The sequence below is a fragment of the Staurois parvus genome, unplaced genomic scaffold (genome assembly GCF_062004578.1).
Source record: "Staurois parvus isolate SC_StPar_1 unplaced genomic scaffold, SC_StPar_1.0 ptg000165l, whole genome shotgun sequence".
Classification (NCBI taxonomy): Eukaryota; Metazoa; Chordata; class Amphibia; order Anura; family Ranidae; genus Staurois; species Staurois parvus.
Window position 1 is genome coordinate 6,518,129 of NW_028317961.1, and position 19,854 is coordinate 6,537,982.

Here is a 19,854-nt window from a genome sequence, read left to right on the forward strand (position 1 = left end):
AACCTCTGCCTCCCCCCTCCCTACCCTGTTCCAACTTATAAAACGTTTCTCCTCTACCTAACGGCTCACACTGAACAAATGACACGTTGATACACTGGCTAATTGTTTATATACCCCTGACCAATTGGTGGGGTTGTATCTCTTATCTCTTACTCCCTCATTTAAGTATGTATATATTCTATGGTGAACCGTGCTGATCTTTGTTTTGTATTGTGTAAAATCTTTCAATAAAAATCATTTGAAATAAATCCTGACCTAGATAAATTGGCCTTGCAGCAGATAACTGCTTTACACTTCTACCAAGACTATCTTTAAATATCATGACTTCAATTCACAGTGTTTTCCCATACATAGAGGGACTAGACAGAGATGTCCCCTGTCCCCCGTATTGTTCATACTCCTTCTGGAGCTTCTGGCAATATCCCATTGTCAAAGCCCTGATATTGAAGGCATTGAGCATGGAGGCATCACACATAAATCTCTTTTATTGCAGTATGCGTAACACAACCGTATGAGGCATTACCTTACTGCAGAACTTTCCTCATTCACAAACTTTTTGGAGCCAAGCATCAATCCATCTAAATCTAAGGCAATTAATGTCTCTCTAAAAAATACAACCCGATGCTGTCTCTGGCAAAACTACTCTTTTGAATGGGTATCCATATTCGGATCCATCTCACAACATCCCTTACATCTTTATACAATGTTAACTCCTCATTACTTCGTAACTTTTATGCCGTCATTAAAACCTGAAAACAGAACAAGAGTTCTTGGTTCAACTGCATTAATGCAATGAACATAACTTTTTTTGCCAAAGTTTCTGTCAGTACTACTTATACAGTTACCTACCTACATACTGATCAATCTCTCTTGCAGATGTAGGAGTTACACAGATAAGACAAATCTTTTGCCACTGACAGAGTTGCTTACAATGATCAGGTTTCATTCGTGGTAAACCTTTATCCCACTGCTTATGAAGTGTGAACTGGACTATGGCTTCAATTTGTTAGTGTATTTAAATTTGATAGTACATTTAACACTCATCTCCCCCAGGTGACCCTGTGCTCCATCATCCAGAGTGGGGACACTCTAATACAGAAGGTGTGTTATTGGCAGAATCACTAGGTAAAAACAGAAGGGAAAAAGCATACATACTGTATGTAGGTGGTACCTCACACCTGCAAGGATGGCAAGATGTGTTTCATCCCACAGCTCAATATGTCCTAGGGGCTGCACTGCATGTACTATTTTTGGTTGATCTGTCCCATAGTAAAGAGTCTACCATCTTATCAGAACAGTATTAGACCAAAATCTATGCAAATATCTTTGAGAAGCTTTGCTTCACAAGTCCATTACTGGTTTCATTCATCTACAAAGCTGCAAAAGTATTAGACCAAACAGTATTAGACCAAAATCTTTGAGAAGCTTTGCTTCACAAGCCCATTACTGGTTTCATTCATCTACAAAGCTGCAAAAGACAATTATGTGAGCATGGAAATCACCCACCCAAAGGTTATGGGTATCACGATAAATGAAAATATGTCAGTTATCTTCCAGGATTCTTATGAGAAATTTGTAAAAACTTGGTTTCCTTTGATAGCTTTCACTCCTCTGCTGGGGGTCTTTGCCCCTTGCTAATTCTCTAACATCCCATCAATCCTTAAAGGCCTTAGAGTAAGGAGAGGGGATGAAGTTCACCACCTACGTAATGCTCTTTCCCTTCTCCCTCCTTTTTTTCTGTCCCCCTTTTTCCCTCATACTACCTCTTGTCTCTGTATTCTCTTTCCTTTGCATATTTTCTACTATCCCTCTCTTCTGTTTTATATTATGTTAGTTATGCAACTTGCTATAAGCTAGTAATAATTAATAAGTTAGGAAAGGGCACAGGAAGGAACTAAGAGAGCATAGCAACTGCTCACCCTTTTAAAGTGGACACATCTAAACTCAGAAGGGCAACATTTGCAAAACAAAAATCCGGTAAAATGAGTTGGCTGGTGTTTAAAAGAGCAGCAGTCTGAGTGTGAGCTGCAAGTCATATCACCAAATGGATCCAGTTTTGCAACAGCTCAAGTGAATGTTAGTTCAGCTGCCAAAGAGAAAGGAAGAGATTGAACTGTATGTAAAAGACCCAAAGACAGACTGACAGACAGGGATAATCTCTAATGACAGACTGCACAGTTCACAAAGTAGAATGTCTCCTCTTAAATTTAGATACAGAAAGTAGGAAAAAGGGGGAAGAAATTGTTTAATAGTTTACTGTTATACAGAATATATACATATACAACTATCTTCTGCAAAAAAACTAAGAATTGCTACTTCATGAGTGAAAGTCACAAGCGGCTGATACTATTAAAACAATAGAAGCTATACATAGAAAAAAGACAATTTACAATTTTAAAGCATACTAACACAAAAAAAAATAGTTTGAAAGTAAAAACAAGTATCTGTGAAATTTAGTGACTTCTCATTACTTGTTATCACCTGTGGTACACATGTTTTTTGAGATACAGGATGTGATTATGAAGCCCTGGTTTTGCTGGATCCCTTGAAAAGTGCCCTCCCAATGTTTGGGGCATGTATCCTGGTATGGTTTAGGAGCAGGGGCGGACTGACCATTTGGAAACTCGGGCACTGCCCGAGGGCCCGGGGTCAGTAGGGGGCCCCATGAGATGCCCCTGGTACCTTTTTCATAGGCTTTTTTGAGTTTGGGCAAGGACACAGAGGCCCCATGATCTCCTATTGCCCGGGGGGCCCCATGAGTTGTCAGTCCGCCCCTGTTTAGGAGGTTAGGGGGAAGCACATTCAAGTCCCTTTCCTGCTCACCCAGTCTATATACCTGGATAAGTTCCTAGTATAAAATTTTAGGGTGGCACAGGTTGGTTGTTATTTCTTACAAAGACAGCACACATTCTTTGGTATCCCCTAAAAATGTGTACCAGACCTTTATCCAGGCATGCTGCCTGGGTAGTCAAGAAAGTAGGGAGTAGTGAGCAAGGGCACCCCTCCAAAACCATACTAGGTCAGATGCTCTTAACAATACAAGGATTACTTGCAAGGCATCTGTCTCTTCCCCCTACATCAGACATCACTAAATGGCGGACTGGGGTCCAGATGCGGACCGAGTCACTGTCCCATCCGGACCCATGCAGTCCTGCCATTTAAGAGCCTTTTCTTCCCCCAGCTGTCTCTCGGTCATCCTTACAGAGCTGACAGCAGGAGGCGGGACAGTTCTGGATGGCGAGTGGGAGCTGCTCAAGATTAACAAGCAGGTGACTGGTTGCTAGGATGAAGGGCAGTCCTAGCAATCAATCACTGTCTGTGTAAGTTAGGACAGCGGGGGGCAAAGGACAGTAGTGTGAAGGGGGGGCCTTTTTTCCACATAAATGGAGCTTTATTTCGGTGGTACTTGATCACCTTTGCGTTTTTTATTGTTTGCGCTATAATCAAAAACATACATAGAATTTTGAGAAAAAAAATATTTTTGACTTTTTTGCTATAAAACATATTCAATAAAAAAATTTAAAAAAATCTAATTTCTTCTTAAATTTAGGCAAAAATGTATTCTGCTACATGTCTTTGCTAGAAAAAAATCCCAATACATGTATAGTAATAGCGGAAATCAGCTATTTATAGAGGGACTGCGGGACCCACTGGGTAGGAACTGATTAACTGCCACTAACATCCCAATGACACTAATACAGTGATCAGTGCTAATAAAAAGCACTAACACTGTACTAATGGCACTGGGTAGGAAGGGATTAACATCTGGGGCGATCAAAGGGTTAACTATGTGCTGTATGTGTTTTACATTATGTGCCGTGTGTGTTTTATTAGGGAAACATGCTGCTGTGTATTTCTGTGCTGTGCAGAGAAATACACAGCAGCATGTGCTTGCTGGCAGGAGAGAGACCTGTCTTGTTTACACACAGGTCACTCCCCTGTTTTACTCGGCGATTGCTGGGTGCCAGTGAGGAATTTCCTGCCGGGACCCGGTGATTTACATGATTTTGCGCAGCCCTGCTGCCCTGTAGCAGTACTTCTACTATAGGACAGCAGGCAAGCAGTTAATGAAAATTAAAAAAAAAAACACTAGGGACAATTCACAAAATGGTTTCTTACCGTATCCATGTATGCATTAGGATACCACATAGCTTTTTTTTTTTTTAAATGTTGGCAGTCACTCAAAAACGCAACTAAAACACCGCATGAGTTAGTCATGCAGTATTTTAATAGTGAAAACATGTTGCAATGTAATGATTCGTCAGCTGTCAGTGGGTTCCCCCGCTGACAGCTGAATGTAATAAAAATGAATTGCCAGCAATTAGAAATTAAGAAAAATATGGCGTGAGGTCCCCCCCCAGGACCCAAAGGGCTTAGTATGGATTTTGAGGGGAACCCCCACACCAAAATAAAAAAAATGGAGTGGGGCTCCCCTCCTGAACCATGCCAGGTCACATTTCCTCAACATGGGGGAAGTGCTTTGCACCTTGTTCTCATGTTGATGGGGACAAGGGCATCTTCCCCACAACTCTGGCCAGTGGTTGTGGGGGTCTGCAGTCAGGGGGTTTATCAAAATCTGGAAGCTCCTTTACCAAGGGGGTCCCCAGATCTTAGCCCCCCATGTGAATGAGTATGGGGTACATGGTACCCCTACTCATTTACCAAAATGTGTAGTGTAAAAAGTCCTTTATTAAAAAAACTAAATTTAAAAAAATGTCCCCTGATGTAGTTCCATCGTCAATCACGATGCCCGCCTCCACCGCTGACCTACAGGAAGAAAAAAAGGATCTGTTCCCACCATCTGATGGCTCTGCTGCCTGACAGTTCTTAAATAACTAAGGGACAAGACCACCCAGTGACATTGCTGGGTGATACTGCCCCCTTGTGACATCATCACCCGGGACATGCTGGGTTGATGAGACCCCCTGCCCTAAAGCACCCCTGCCATGTTGAGGGCTTGTGGCCTGGTATGGTTTGTGGGGGGGGGGCTCTCGCTCAACCCCTTCATTTTCTGACCTACCAGGCTGCTTGCACGGATAAGGGTCTAGTATGGATTTTGGGGGGACCCCACGCCATTCTTAAAAATATTTTGGTTTGAGGGTTCGCCTCAAAATCCACACCAGACTCAAAGGCTTGGTAAGGATTGGGGGGGAACCTCATGCCATTTGAAAAAAAAAATTTTGAATTGCTGGCAATTCTTATTTTTACATTCAGCTATCAGCGGGGAATCCCGCTGACAGCTAATGACTCATTGATTGTTAAGGATGCCAGAACCATGATAGTTACTGGTTGTTAAGGATGCTGGCGGCCACCCGCTCCTTACCAACCAGTACATATTGCATGCCTCAACCACTACCTACTTTCCACATGCATTTAATTATTTATTTCCTTCTGTGAATTGACTTTAAGGTCTTTTAATGCGATATTTACCAAACGTTTTTGCTATTTGCGATACATACCGCATACTAGCAATAGTGAATTCACATGTTCAGTATTGCATGCGATATGTGGTCACATGACGATGCGATAATCTTTAGTGAATTGTCCCTAGGATGTACATACAACTCCCGTCACATTGTCCAGCTATGTAGATCCATGTCAATTATGATGACCTGTTGACATGTTAACATGCTACACCTGATGATATTCTGTTTGTAAACAAAGGGACCAGTCGTGCTGGGTGAAGTCGTTTTCTAAATATGGTCATGGCCATATCTGGTCAATGATGTCACCCAGGAACCCTGCTGGCTTGTTTACAATTCAAAGCCAACAGGCGTCTGTCATTTAACATCGGTATTGTTACCAAAACTGACTGATAGATCCCCTGTTTTGCATACAATCAGAAGCCAACACCAGATCTGTCAATGACAGATCCCCGGGCCGCTATTTATAAACACACAATGTATCTTTTAAAGGAACCCATCTTACTGCTGCATAGGTATACGTGCAGATTTAGGGCATTTACAAAGCATATTATTTAAAGTATTTGTGTATTTTTACTGTTGCCCTTTATGTCGCAAGCCCCTAAAGGGTATTCTGAAAAATCTTTGCATTGATATATGTCCCCAATGGCAGTGTCCAGTTACCCATGCCTGTTTTTTATAAAGCTAATACAATTCAGCTGCCATAGACTACATATGTTAGGGTTTGGTACTAAGTTTGACATTTTCAGATTTCACGCTGGGTCCATAAAACTTTCTTAAAACCGAATCCAGGTCACTTTGCTCATCCCTGAAAGAAACAAGGAGTGGTCACTGAGGCAGAATGTACACCTTTATACTCTTCCTTAACCTAACCTCATGGGAGAAAATGATAATTGTTCCATGTGAATGGCTTATTGTGCATGTTGCCCTCTGGCTGGAACATACAGATGATGTGGGGAGGGGAGGGGGGAGTCCTGAAAGAGGTTCTCTTTATATTTCCCTTTGCAATGAAAAATGAAAAAAAAAACAAAACAATTGGCTAAAGCTGGGTTTTAAACTCAGAGACAATGCAAATACACTGTCGGATGACTCTTTCCAAGTAAGCCAATAGGATGCAGTCTCAAAGCTTAATAAACAGCTGTTTTTTTTTTTTTTTTTAAATAACAGTTTTAGGAAGATTAACACATAAAAATCACGTATCAATTTGCCTGTTTAAAATTAAACAAATAATGATGATGAAAAACTCTCACTCCATGCCCACAACATGACTGTGAATTGCATAATGACTTCTTATCAGTTATGCTGGTTACCTATTTGTATAGCATACGTTTTAGATGATCTGCCATTACGAGTCCCATATGGGAACTGCTAACCAGTCTTGTATCTGCATGATTGATGAATGGGGATAAAACCATTGTGCCTGCAGCTGTTGCAGCTGACAGAAAGCCAACTGTATAGCTGGTTCATGGGCATGAATAATTTACTTTATTTGTAAGTGTTGGGAAATAAACATGCTAAAATGTCTTATTCTGTTAGGACATACATTATATGTATAATAGAAAGGAAATTAAATGTATATGTGGTATGTTATGACAATATAACTTGCCATGTAACCAGAATACATAACAGTGCATTTGACAGAAGGAGAATGAAGTGGCTGTCTGTCTCCATGAACATGATGCAATGTAAAGGGAGGGCAACAAGTATGGGACTTGGAATACAAGCACTGATTATAAACTGGATTGTATGCTGTCATTCAGTGGCATTTATTAGGTACTGGAGGTCAGAATTTGACTTTTCTGCACACCATCAATAACTCTCTTATTGAACTTTAGTCCATTTGTCATTGGGACATACACAGACTATGACATCACTGAAACATTCTTCATTATGAATGGGTTTTCCTAGGACACAGCATATGTTCTACTGGACAATTACCTTTTACATTCCTCCCCACATAGACTGCAAATAAATAGAACATAATTCCAAAGTAATTGTAAGCATAGTCAGCTTGCGCAATATGTGACCAGTTCAGTAGCACATAGTGCCATTCAGTGGGGAGTGCCCAGAGTCAAACTACCAGCTGGGGTTCTTAATCACTGACCCATGGCACCTCTGTTCATCACTTCTGTATTACAAAAATACCTTTGCTATTCATTTGAAATTCAGGATGTGTAATATATACCCCTCAATTTAATACTAATCTGTAGTTGTCAAAAAGAAGTTAATAGTAGGTGCCATATCTTGCTTTTTTTTTAACAGAGACTGCAAACCTTCTATTGCACCATCTAACAAGCTTCCAGGGTGGTCTAAGGACTTCTGAAATATCATAATGGGGACAAGGGAGGACTGTGATTCAAAGAAGCTGGCTTCCCAAGCTTTCTGTCTCTGCAACATGACTAATGAGAAGATTTTCACTGGCTCTGATAACATGAGGCCATTAACTCAGATATGATGGTATTACACTAGTAGTGTGGCATCACTCTGATAAAACTGGATTTCACTGTTTAACACTACAAAAATCAAGTAAATAATATTAAAATGTAATTTTGGCAATATTGCATCACTTTTGGTATCATGAATTGGTTCTGCTACCAGAAACATGGGTGTACTATAGCCCTATGGTGGTTGTCCATCCTTGTAAAGAGTGTCTTGTTACATGATGTTGGACCGAAATAAAGTACAATAAGCCTGTGCAGCAGGACAAGTGGTATTTATGTTCAGGAAAAAATATGGTTTTCAGATACAGATCAAAGTAGGATTCAGCTAACAGTCAGACTAAATGGAGTGTTCACTTAGCCGCAGACGTAAACCTTCAGCTGCTCCTGAAAGCAATACAAAGGTGCAATATTACTACAATTGCTAAATGTGCCAGGCTCCCTCTTGTGCCTTCTGGTTGCTAGGAAGCAAGTGGCCACTGGTATTCTAACATCCAGTGACGCATCTCTACCAGGCCCGCTCAGCTGTCAAGATGAGGATTCCTGGTTAGAAGAGGAATTTAAAGAAAAGGTTGGGGATTGTGACTGACATCATTAACTAAATATGACCATGGCCATGTGTAGTTATTGACATCAGCCACCATCTTCACCTCTTCATTTACAAACTGCTGACCTAGGGATCTGTCATTAATATTTTTTTTTTTTTAATAAAGGACTTTTTTTGTACATAAGTAGGGGTGCTATGTACTCTGTGCTCATTAAAATATGGGGGGACAGTGGATATCTTCAAGCCACCTAATTTTAAAGGGGGATTCCAGAGTCCAAAAAACCCCCACCCGTAAACCCCCTCATCCGCTGGACCAGAAATATGGGGAAGATGCCTTTGTCCTCTTCGGTAATGTACCCTTTCCTTGTTGAGAGCCTGGTATGGTTAAGGAGGGAGGTGCACACCTGTTTCTTTCTTTTCCTGGCCAGCTAGGCTGCACGCTTGGATGTTGGGGGGTCCCTAAGCCAATTTTGTTATGGGGTCCCCCTTGAAATCCATACCAGAACCTCACCTAAGTTAAGGCTGCATTTTCAGGGGGAAACCCCAAGAAGCATTTTGGGTATTTTTGTATTAAAAGTGACATTTTAGCATGGGACCACCCCCCCCCCCAAAAAAATACCATAGCTTATAGGGTCTTGTCTGTGTCTGTGTATTTTGGGAAGTCCCCATGTAATTGTTTACAAAAAAGGGGGTTAGCAGGGAAATGTAATTTACTGCTGGTTTGTGATCTCCACCTTAAACTGTCTCCTTGCTATGCACTGACTTTCTGCAAACTTAGGTAAATGATGTTATGTGATCTCCACCTTAAACTGTCTCCTTGCTGTGCACTAACTTTCTGCAAAACTCAGGGTAATTAGTCCTATATCTTTTTGTTTGTTTATGGTGATTGATTCTGACCTCCTTTGCCTTTCTGTGATCAGAGAATCAATAATCTTTTATGACTTTGGCCTGTGTCTGTGTCTGGTCTAGTTTTGACCAACCTCCCCCCAAATTCACGTGGTTCTTATCAGTTCCTAATTGGGGCAGAGAAGAGTTGCTCATTTGATCATCTCCCTATAAATTTAGACCAGCTTATGAGGGAAGTCACAGATGGGGGCATTGTCCTGTGTGAGTGCATTTTCTGCTGGAGTGCAAAATAGCAGTTGAACACAGCAGTCTCACTAAAGCAGGATAACTCAAGCAGCAGGAAGATACAACAAAGAACTCTACTGCACACTGGATGGACTGCAAGCAAACAGCCAGGGAAATATCTCCTACAAGTTTGATTCCCACTCCATCTACCTTTTAAAATGCCCCCTCTACTCCTCCTTTTCATATTACTATCCTCTGCTCTCAAAATCTCCTTTCTTTACCCCTCTGCTCTATCCCATAGCTTATACATATCACCCTCACTTCTACTATCTCCCTACTACTGCTCTCATCACCTCCTGCTAATACTTTACTCACCTGCTGACCCAAACACCAGGACAGGAAGGCATGGGAACTCATATACATCCCATTCCCATCTTACTTTCCTCACCTCCTTCTTCTCCTTACCTCTTGGGATATCTCCCAGAACCCTGGTCCTCCAGTATCTCACCCTCACTCCAGGCATCCTCCTTCCTCCAGGAATAGCCGCAATCCACTCAATTTAATCTCAATCCCCATGCTCATAAAAACCACCCTCCCTTTTTCATGTGCACTCTGGAATGCCTGCTCTGTCTGTAATAAGCTCACCTCTGTACATGACCTTTTTGTCTCCCAAGATCTTAACCTACTAGCAATTACAGAATCCTGGCTTCAAGAATCAGATTCTGCTTCTACCACAACAATTTCCTATGGAGGCCTTCTCTGGACCCACTCACCCAGACCCAGTGGTCAGAAAGGAGGTGGAGTTGGTTTGTTTCTTTCCCCACTGAGCACCTTTCCAATCCTCTCTAACCCTCCCTCTCTATCCTTCTATTCTTTTGAGACTCACTGCATTTGGCTGTTTTCTCACATTTCTCTGAGGATCGCAGTGATCTACCGGTGTCGCACTTCCTGGATGACTTCTCTGCTTGGCAATTCTTCAACCTAACCTCATCTTTTGCCTTAGCACAATGGATACAGTCCTCCACTCACTCTGATGGGAATACATTAGATCTTGTTTTCTTAAATCTTTGCACTCCCTAAAACCTCACAAACACCCCCTCACAAACACCCCCTCTCTGATCACAATCTCATCACCTTTACAGTGTCCTCGTCTTCAAACACCAATCCCTCCAAGCAGCAAATAATTACCTGCAGAAACCTTCACAACTTAATCCCTTTTCTTTTCCACTCTGCAACTGACCGCCTCTGTGACAGAATCTCTCCCCAGTCCTACCCTGACCTGGCCACTGCTGTCTACAACAGTTCGCTTTCATCCACACTAGACTCACTTGCTCCTCTAACTACACGAAGTATCAGGCCCCAACCATTACAACCGGGGCAGACTGATGACACCAGAAATCTTAAGCGACATAGTCGTGCACTGGAGCGATTGTGGCATAAAACCAAATCTCAGCAAGCATTCACCCTATATAAATTTGCTTTCTTAACATACAATTCCTCCCTCCATGCTGCCAAACAAGCCTTCTCTGTCACTCTTATTAATACCTTGTCATCAAGTCCTCATTGTTTCTTCTCTACTTTTAACTCTCTACTTTCTCCACCTCCACCCAGTAACTCACTGACTGCTTACAAGATTGCAAATCATTTCAAAAACAAGATTGATGCAATTCATAGGGGCATCTCTGCTACACAGACATCTATCCCACTTAGCATACCTTATACTAAACCTCCCTCAACACTTTCCTCTTTTATACCCTTCTACTACTGAAGAGGTCACTAGGTTTTCTCAGAAGCCTGTCTCACCATGTGCCCCCTGGATCCTGTCCCCTTTTAACTACTATGATCACGCTCTATCCTATGCTCCCTCACTCCCATCTTTAATCTCTTCCTCTCTAATGTTGCTGCTCCACTCCACTGAAACTGCCCTACTAAAACTCACTAATGATTTACTAACTGCTAAAAGCAATGGCCACTACTCGACCTCTCTGTGGCTTTTGATACTGTTAACCATCCCCTCCTCCTTAAAAAACTCCGCTCTCTTGGCCTCTGAGAATGATCTCTCCTGGTTCTCCTCCCACCTATCGCAATGCTCCTGCAGCGTTACCTATAACTCTGTCTCCTCCTCTCCACTTCCTCTTTTTGTAGGGATCCCTCAAGGTTCTGTCCTTGGACCTCTTCTCTTCTCTATCTACACCTCCTACCTTGGTCACTTGACAAACTCCCATGGCTTTAAGTACCATCTCTATGCTTATGACACAGAAATCAATCTTTCTACTCCTCACCTCACCCCTTCAGTCTCCTCTCACATTACTAACCTACTAAACGACATATCGGCATGGATGTCGCTCCACTTGCTCAAACTCAATCTTTCCAAAACTGAGCTCTTAGTATTGCCTCCAGCCCATGCTCCCTCCCCTGACTTCTCCATCAAGATCAATAACACAACCATCAATTCCTCCTCTCATGCCAGGGTGCTAGGTGTAATCCTAGACTCCCATCTGTCCTTTCAGCCCCAAATCCAATCGCTGTCCAAATCTTGTAGACTTCACCTCCACAACATCTCCAAGATACGCCCGTTCTTAACCTCAGAAACTACGAAGCAACTTATTCACTTACTTGTTATCTCTCGCCTTGACTATTGTAACTCCCTCCTCATTGGCCTACCTAATTGCAGGCTAGCCCCTCTTCAGTCTATCATGAATGCTGCTGCCAGACTTATCTACCTTACTAACCATTCCATATCTGCCATCCCTCTCCCTCCACTGGCTTCCCATTGCCCAACAAATAAACTTCAGAACATTAACAATCACATATAAAGCCATTTATACCTCTGCCCCAAGTTACATCACCAATCTTTTCTCTAAATATCACCCAAACTGTCCTCTCCGCTCCTCCCACGACCTCCTGCTCTCTAGTTCCCTTGTCTTCTCCTCCCATGCTCATCTCCAGGACTTCTCCAGAGCCTCCCCCATCCTCTGAAACTCTCTACTCCAATCTATCTGACTATTGCTTACTCTGCCCACTTTTAGGCGATCTCTGAAAACCTATCTCTTCAGGGAAGCCTATCCCATCTTCAGCTAATAATGGTATATCCTATTCTTCCTATCAGTTCATCCCCCACAGTTATTACCTTTTGTACCACCAGCCACTTCCACTTAGACTGTAAGCTCCAAGGAGCAGGGCCCTCCTTACCCTCTTGTATTGAACTGTATCATTGCTGTATTGTCTCTCTTTATATTTTAAAGCTCTGAGCAAACTGTTGGTGCTATATAAATCCTGTATAAAAATAATAATACTGGAAATGTAAGTGATATTTTTAAATTTGTAGATGCCAGTTTTGGTGCAGTACATTATATACAGTATATCGCACAGGTGCAAAACTTCACAGACAGGTTTAGTGCTTCCCCAAGCATGTTTTTAAGGATATGGTGCGTTTTTTTAAGTTTTCCTTTATGCCATATTAAAAGTGCTGTTCCCACATTTAAAAAAAAAAAAAGGTTGCATTGGTATATGCCCATCCCCCCACTTCCCCAGTAGTTACCAACCCCCAAGAATTCATTTTAAAGATTTGAGTCCCTGACTTCAGTTGGGTTTGGATTACCATTCAAACTTGTGATCTGTCTGGAGGACCTCTTGCAAACCTTATCCAGGTATGTTGGTCTCATCCTTATACAGGATCACTTAAAATGTAAAAAAATAAATAAACCAAGAGCACTGACATACCCATCTTGCAGCTTTTTAGGGAAATAGTTGCAAGAGTGCAACAGTATTCTGCTGCAGCCAGCTAAATCTAGAAATGTGTTAAAAGTAACCTACGTATAGTTTATTTATTTTATTTATTTGTTTCAGGTACTTATATACGGTAGTGCTGTCAATTTATGCAGCGCTTTACTTATATATTGTATATTCACATTAGTCCCTAACCCTCAAGGGGTGTACAATCTAGGCCCCTAACTTGCATTCATAAATACTAGGACCAATTAAGAGAGGATCCAATTAACCTACCAGCATGTCTTTGGAGTGTAGGAGGAAACCAGAGTATCCGGAGGAAACCCACACAGGTACAGGGAGAACATGCAAAGTCCAGAAAGGTGGTACCGTGGTTGGGATTCGAATCAACGACCCTAGTACTGCCAGGTGGAGGTGCTAACCATTTAGTTTAGACACTCTTTCAACTTTATAATCAAAGCAGAGCAAAGTAATTCCTTCTAAAGTCCTTAAATTACATAGGTCTGCATGGGTTTCAATTAAGTAGGAAGATTCAAAAATTGTTGGGACCCATAGTTTTTGCTGTTCCATGGACCATATAATTATTGTGGTAGTTCTTCAAAGCTCAGCCTATGCATTTCACCTTGCTAGAATGGTTTAACAATGAAGCCTTTACAGGAAGACATACAGCATCCAGAAGGAAACAGAATAAAAATATTTTGGGATCATTTAATTATTTCTTACCATTGAAAGAATCAGTCCATTCACTGGTAGTTTTCTGGTAGTCTCCAGTGGTGAAAGCTTAAGGATGCCCCTATGCTTATAGTTAATAATAGGAGTCTTGTATTCTTCCTGTGAGATTGTTAACTTATTTATGGAGAACACATCTGTAGGAATGCCCCTTCAATTTATTTTTTTACCATCTTATCTTTAAAAATCACTCATGTATAAAACTCGATAATGAGCTGTTGGTCAATCAGAGGCAGATTTATGCTGAATGTTCACACAGATTTACAAAATACATAAATTTCTATAGTTTTAAAATTAATTTATCACTTTGCCCATGCAGGGATAAATCTGCAAGCTTTACTATTTTTCTTATATTTTTCATAAATGTTCATATGTAATAAATTAAGTTTATTAGGAAAATAAGTTCCATCATCATGTAGACATTGATTGGTAGGGAAGATGGTCACCTTATCAAGTAAGCTTGAATGTAAGGTATTTTTAAAGTCAAAACAATTTTTAGTTTTGGATAGAGCTGAGAAGGTATAGGCTCTCTATCAACTTTTCATTCAACTTGTTATATTCACACTCTATTTTTTCCTGGAGACCATTGTCACTGAGATAGGAAGGTGGGGAGGAATCCAAAACTTTAGAAATGTCACCAAAGTAGGGTGTGGAGGTAAATCATCCAATGGAGACACATTCTTTTAATGGCAACTGTATAATATGAGACCTCCCTCACTTTGGAAAGATTTTCTCCTATTTACAGTTGCATCTTTAGGACACATAGTGAAGGGAACAATTGAGAATAAAATTTAACGCAGTTTAACCCTTTCCTTCTTTATCAAGAATTAAAACAAAAACTGCCTTTACATACACAAGTACAAAAGTTTGGTCCATAGTGATAATGAAGTTGCACTTTATAATTTAAATGAAGTAAAATAACATACCTTAATAATGTGATGCTTCTTGTCCAGTACTGGCATCTTAAACATCTGACACCAATAAGTTGTGTCTTTATATGGAATAGGAACCTATCTTGAAAAGAAATAGGAAGCTTAAAGTTGAACTCTAGACAGACATAAAAGACACAAATGAATGCAGTCAATATTAATACATGATTTTTATTTGACCTAAGTTCCTGTACAGCAGGACTGGGGTGAGAAATGAGCTAGTCATTTAATGTGTTGACAAAGAGAATGCTAACAGGAGGCGAGATCAGAGAGATGAGCTTATTACTATGCTGCTTCTCCTTTTAATACCCATTAACAGGCAGAGGTAGGACCAAGAGGACTTGGGTTCAGAGTATTTGGGTTAAATGATGATGAAGAGCATAAAGGGTAGCTCTGGATGTAAAGTGAACATTGCATCAAAAGCAGTTTTTGTATTTTATTTATTTTTTATTATTTTATTATTTTATTTTTGAATTGGCTGCTTATTTTTATTCTGTTATTTTTGGTTGGAGTCCTGCTTTAAAATGTTTGACAACAAAAATATACACACAGTAGAGTATATATTATTTTAAATTTAATTAAACTGAATTTAAATGTAGCCCAAAGAGATCATCAATACTCATGTAAGGTATTTCCCCCTAAAAATTATTTTTCTGAATTGGATTGAGATCATCATGTTATAGGACATATACTATCAGAGCTCCAATTATTAAGTTATTCTGGTTAATTCACTGTTTCTTGTCCCTACTCAGCCTATACGACCTTATTTAGCTTTAATACATAAAAAACACTTTCTACTTTGAATCTTCTATGGAATTCTTTTAGAATATGGAAAGCAGAAAACATAAATGGCTTGCTTAGCTTAAATAAAAAAGAAATATATGCAATGCTTGTGAGGACTAGAAACTCCAACTTTGAGATTTACAACCAGGAGTTCTGAGAGCTATAAAGCAATTAACCTGAGAGTAACATGCCAGAAATCATCTCAGGTTAAATATCAGTTCTAGGCAAGGATGCTTGATACCTTAACAAGACATTTTTTAAGAGTTTTAATTTATATGTGACATTCTTACATTTCCAAATATACTGATTCCCAACTTCTATTTTCAGGAATACTCATATCACAGAAAGATTTAATAATTCAAAAAACATTATTTGCATTGGAAATAATCTTATAACACTATTACATTAGTATTTGATTAAAAATTAGGAACACTTTATTAAACCTTCAGGACCTTGTACTTCTGTCTCACTTCAGTGTGACAGCAATATTACTTACACATTTTTTTTAGTTTCTCAATTTAATAAGGTTATCCTCAGTAAATAGGGACCTGCCAAAGAAGAATTCTCACACACCAACTTCAAATAGAGTGTCAGAGCTGATTAATAATTTTTCACAAACCAAGATCCCTGCAAGCCCTGCAGGCATACCACATATAGCACAAGAACCCTGCCAGTTTATCCCTTTAATGCATTTGAAAATGAAACAGCATAATCCACTTTTAAAATATATTTACAGCTTTGAATACTGTAAGAAAGGGCTAGAACCACTATAAGTATACCTTTTGTTCTTCTTGTGCCAATGGGGAGATTTACTTTCATTTCCTGCCCAAAAGATGCAACAGGAAGTAACTGGAAATCTCTACTAAATGATAAGAATAAATACTTGACGGACATTCTCTATTCTACACTCCATCCAAAACTAGAAATAAGTTTTACATTTAGATATACTTTATCTGATGGGTGCCATCATCAGCATAATTTTGTGAGGAGTCGTCAACATTCTCCATTTCCCAAAAAGTGCCATCTTAAGCTATATGAGTTGCAATGCATTTACCAACAAACAATTGTTTATATCCTCCCAAAACACACAAGCATTGCAAAACACAGTTTGAGTACTAACTATAGCAAATACTCATCACATCACTGTGAGAAAAGTTTAGCTCTCATAATTCAATATAAGCTTCTGCTTTGCTGCTCTGTGTAAGGTTTGCTATTGAAGGAAAGTGTTGGAAACAGACACTATATTTTTGTCAATGTGATCTCAAGGACTACTGGATACTCACTTCTGCATGAAAGTTGTAGTGACATGACAAACCTGCCTGGTCTCTCCCTCTCATTTGTAGACTAATCATGCTTCTTACATACTCTTCTGTAAATGTAGAATATGTGTGGGTATTGTCTCTGAAATAATAAACACTAACATTTTTATTTCATGATAAAAACTGCCACATCTCTCCCTCTTACATTGCAGCCTATTGCAGCCTATTTATGTGACTTTCATATTTTCCAGTATATGTACAATATTTGTGGCTATTGTCTCTGAAATAATATCCTCTAATGTTTATTTAATGATAAAATTGCTTCATGTTCCCCTTTTACATTTAAGCCTAATCTATTTTATTTATTTCAGGTACTTACATAGCGCCATCAATTTATGCAATGCTTTACATATATATTGATCATTCACATCAGTCCCTTATCCTCAAGGGGTGTACAATCTAAAGTCCCTAACTTACATTCATACATACACATACTAGGGCCAATTTAGACAGGATCTAATTAACCTACCAGCGTGTCTTTGGAGTGTGGAAGGAAACCGGAGTACCCGGAGGAAACCCACGCAGTCACAGGGAGAACATGCTAATTGCATACTCTCCAGCCACTGTATAATATGTGCAGCTATTGTCTGTGAAATATTGCACTCTAATTCTTAGTAGTTTTTTTTCAAGTTCTAATGATTTGTATTGTGCCATACTGCCTACAGCATTACGGCATCTCCCAAGTGTGTAACTGAAGGGACTGATTTATTTTGACATATCCCCATTTCATATATATATATATATATATATATATATATACACACACACAGTATCTCACAGAAGTGAGTACACCCCGCACATGTTTGTAAATATTTTATTATATCTTTTCATGTGACAACACTGGAGAAATTACACTTTGCTACAATGTAAAGTAGTGAGTGTACAGCTTGTATAACTGTATAACAGTGTCGATTTGCTGTCCCCTCAAAATAACTCAACACATAGCCAGTAATGTCTAAACCGCTAGCAACAGAAGTGAGTACACCCCTAAGTGAAAATGTCCAAATTGGGCCCAAAGTGTCAATATTTTGTGTGGCCACCATTATTTTCCAGCACTGCATTAGCCCTCATGGGCATGGAGTTCACCAGAGCTTCACAGGTTGCCATTGGAGTCCTCTTCCACTCCTCCATGACAACATCACAGAGCTGATGGATGTTAGAGACCTTGCACTCCTCCACCGTCCGTTTGAGAATGCCCCACAGATGCTCAATAGGGTGTAGGTCTGGAGACATGCTTTGCCAGTCCATCACCTTTTCATCAAGAAAAAACACTCTAGTAAGTATTTATGTGGCGCATAAATCAAGCTTCTGTGCAAAAGAACTATAAACATATATAGAAAAGTGTATTGATAAAATTAAAATGATTATTTAAAATTATATATAATCCAAAAGAAAAGTCCAAATAAATCAGTCCACAAGACGATCACCACGTGAGAAAAATCTGTGCAAAATGAGTGAATACGTAAATATATGTGAAGTGCCCCCCTCTCAGGTGTGCACTCACCAAAAGGTGTTGCCTCCCATTTTCATGGTTGGCACACTAGGCTTTAATAGACGATTTTCAAGAGATGACTCAGATCACTGTGATGTTTTAATATTCCATACTGTACAGCAGGAACAACACAGCAATACTCAAGTCAGGAAGTGAGAGGACACCATGCAATTACAACACACCAGGTGGCTTGGTGGTGGGTGCGATTAAAACATCACAGTGATCTGATTCATCTCTTAAAAATCGTCTATTAACCACTTCCAGTCCGGTCACTTTTACTCCCTTCCTGTCCAGGTCAATTTTCAGCATTCAGTGCTATCACACTTTGAATGACAATTGCGCGGTCATGCAACACTGTACCCATATGAATTTTTTAGCATTTTTTTGAGACAGATAAAGCTTTATTTTGGTGGTATTTATTCACCACTGGGATTTTTATTTTTTTTGCTATGTAAATGAAAATGTCCAAAAATTTTGAAAAAAAGTGTTTTTCTTATAAAATTTTGCAAATAAATAGTATTTCATCATACATCTTGGGCAAAATTTATTTTGTTATCTTTTTAGTAAAAAAAAAAATAACCCAAATTAGTTTATAACCAAAAATTATAATTTGTAAACATTTTTTTATATTATTAATGTTTTTTTTTTTTTTACATACTGTCACCCTAGCAGTGCAGTGCCACCATGGTGACACTGTACTACTTGTGGGGGTTGATGAAGATTTTTTTTTTTTACACTGATTGCTTTTACACCTATAAAGGCTGTAAAAGCAATCATTTCTCCTCTTTAGCTGCATTCTTGCAGCCATTGAGAACTACTGTGTGAGCTGTGATTGGTCACAGCTTGTCACATGGTACAAGGCTGTTGTGAATAGTCTTGTACCATGTGATCTCTGTGAACATTCACAGATTTCACATGTAGTAAGCAATGATGTCACAAGTGACATCTTGCTTACTACTCTGCATGTGATCATTGATTGGCCAATCAGTGATCACATGATCGGGACCTCGCACAGAGGTCCCATCCGACGATCGGTGTTCCACTGTGTCCGGAGGACACAGCGGGCACCAGATCGCGGTGCTGTCCGCTCCCAGGGAGCGCGAACAAGTAGGGTGCGGGGAGGTCGTTTATAAACGGCCACCCAACCCTGCACTGCCACCGTCCGGCCATTTATATACATGGACTGGACGGGAGGTGGTTAAAGCCTAGTGTGCCAACCATGAGAGTGAGAGGCAACACCTTTTGGTGAGTGCACATCTGAGAGGGGGGCACTTCACATATATTTACGTATTCACTCATTCTGCACAAATTTTTCTCACGTGGTGATCATCTTGTGGACTGATTTATTTGGACTTTTCTTTTGGATTATATATAATTTTAAATAATCATTTTAA

At 39.9% G+C, this 19,854-nt stretch overlaps 1 protein-coding gene across 1 annotated transcript in view; it reads right to left on the reverse strand.

Annotated features, from left to right (window-relative positions):
- The window catches only part of MOXD1 (monooxygenase DBH like 1), a 152,901-nt gene that overhangs the window by 85,188 nt on the left and 47,859 nt on the right, over positions 1 to 19,854 (reverse strand). Inside the window, exon 4 of the mRNA XM_089676177.1 lies at positions 14,864 to 14,947. Within this exon, the coding sequence (XP_089532303.1) occupies positions 14,864 to 14,947 (84 nt within the window). The remainder of the gene's footprint in view (positions 1 to 14,863; positions 14,948 to 19,854) is intronic.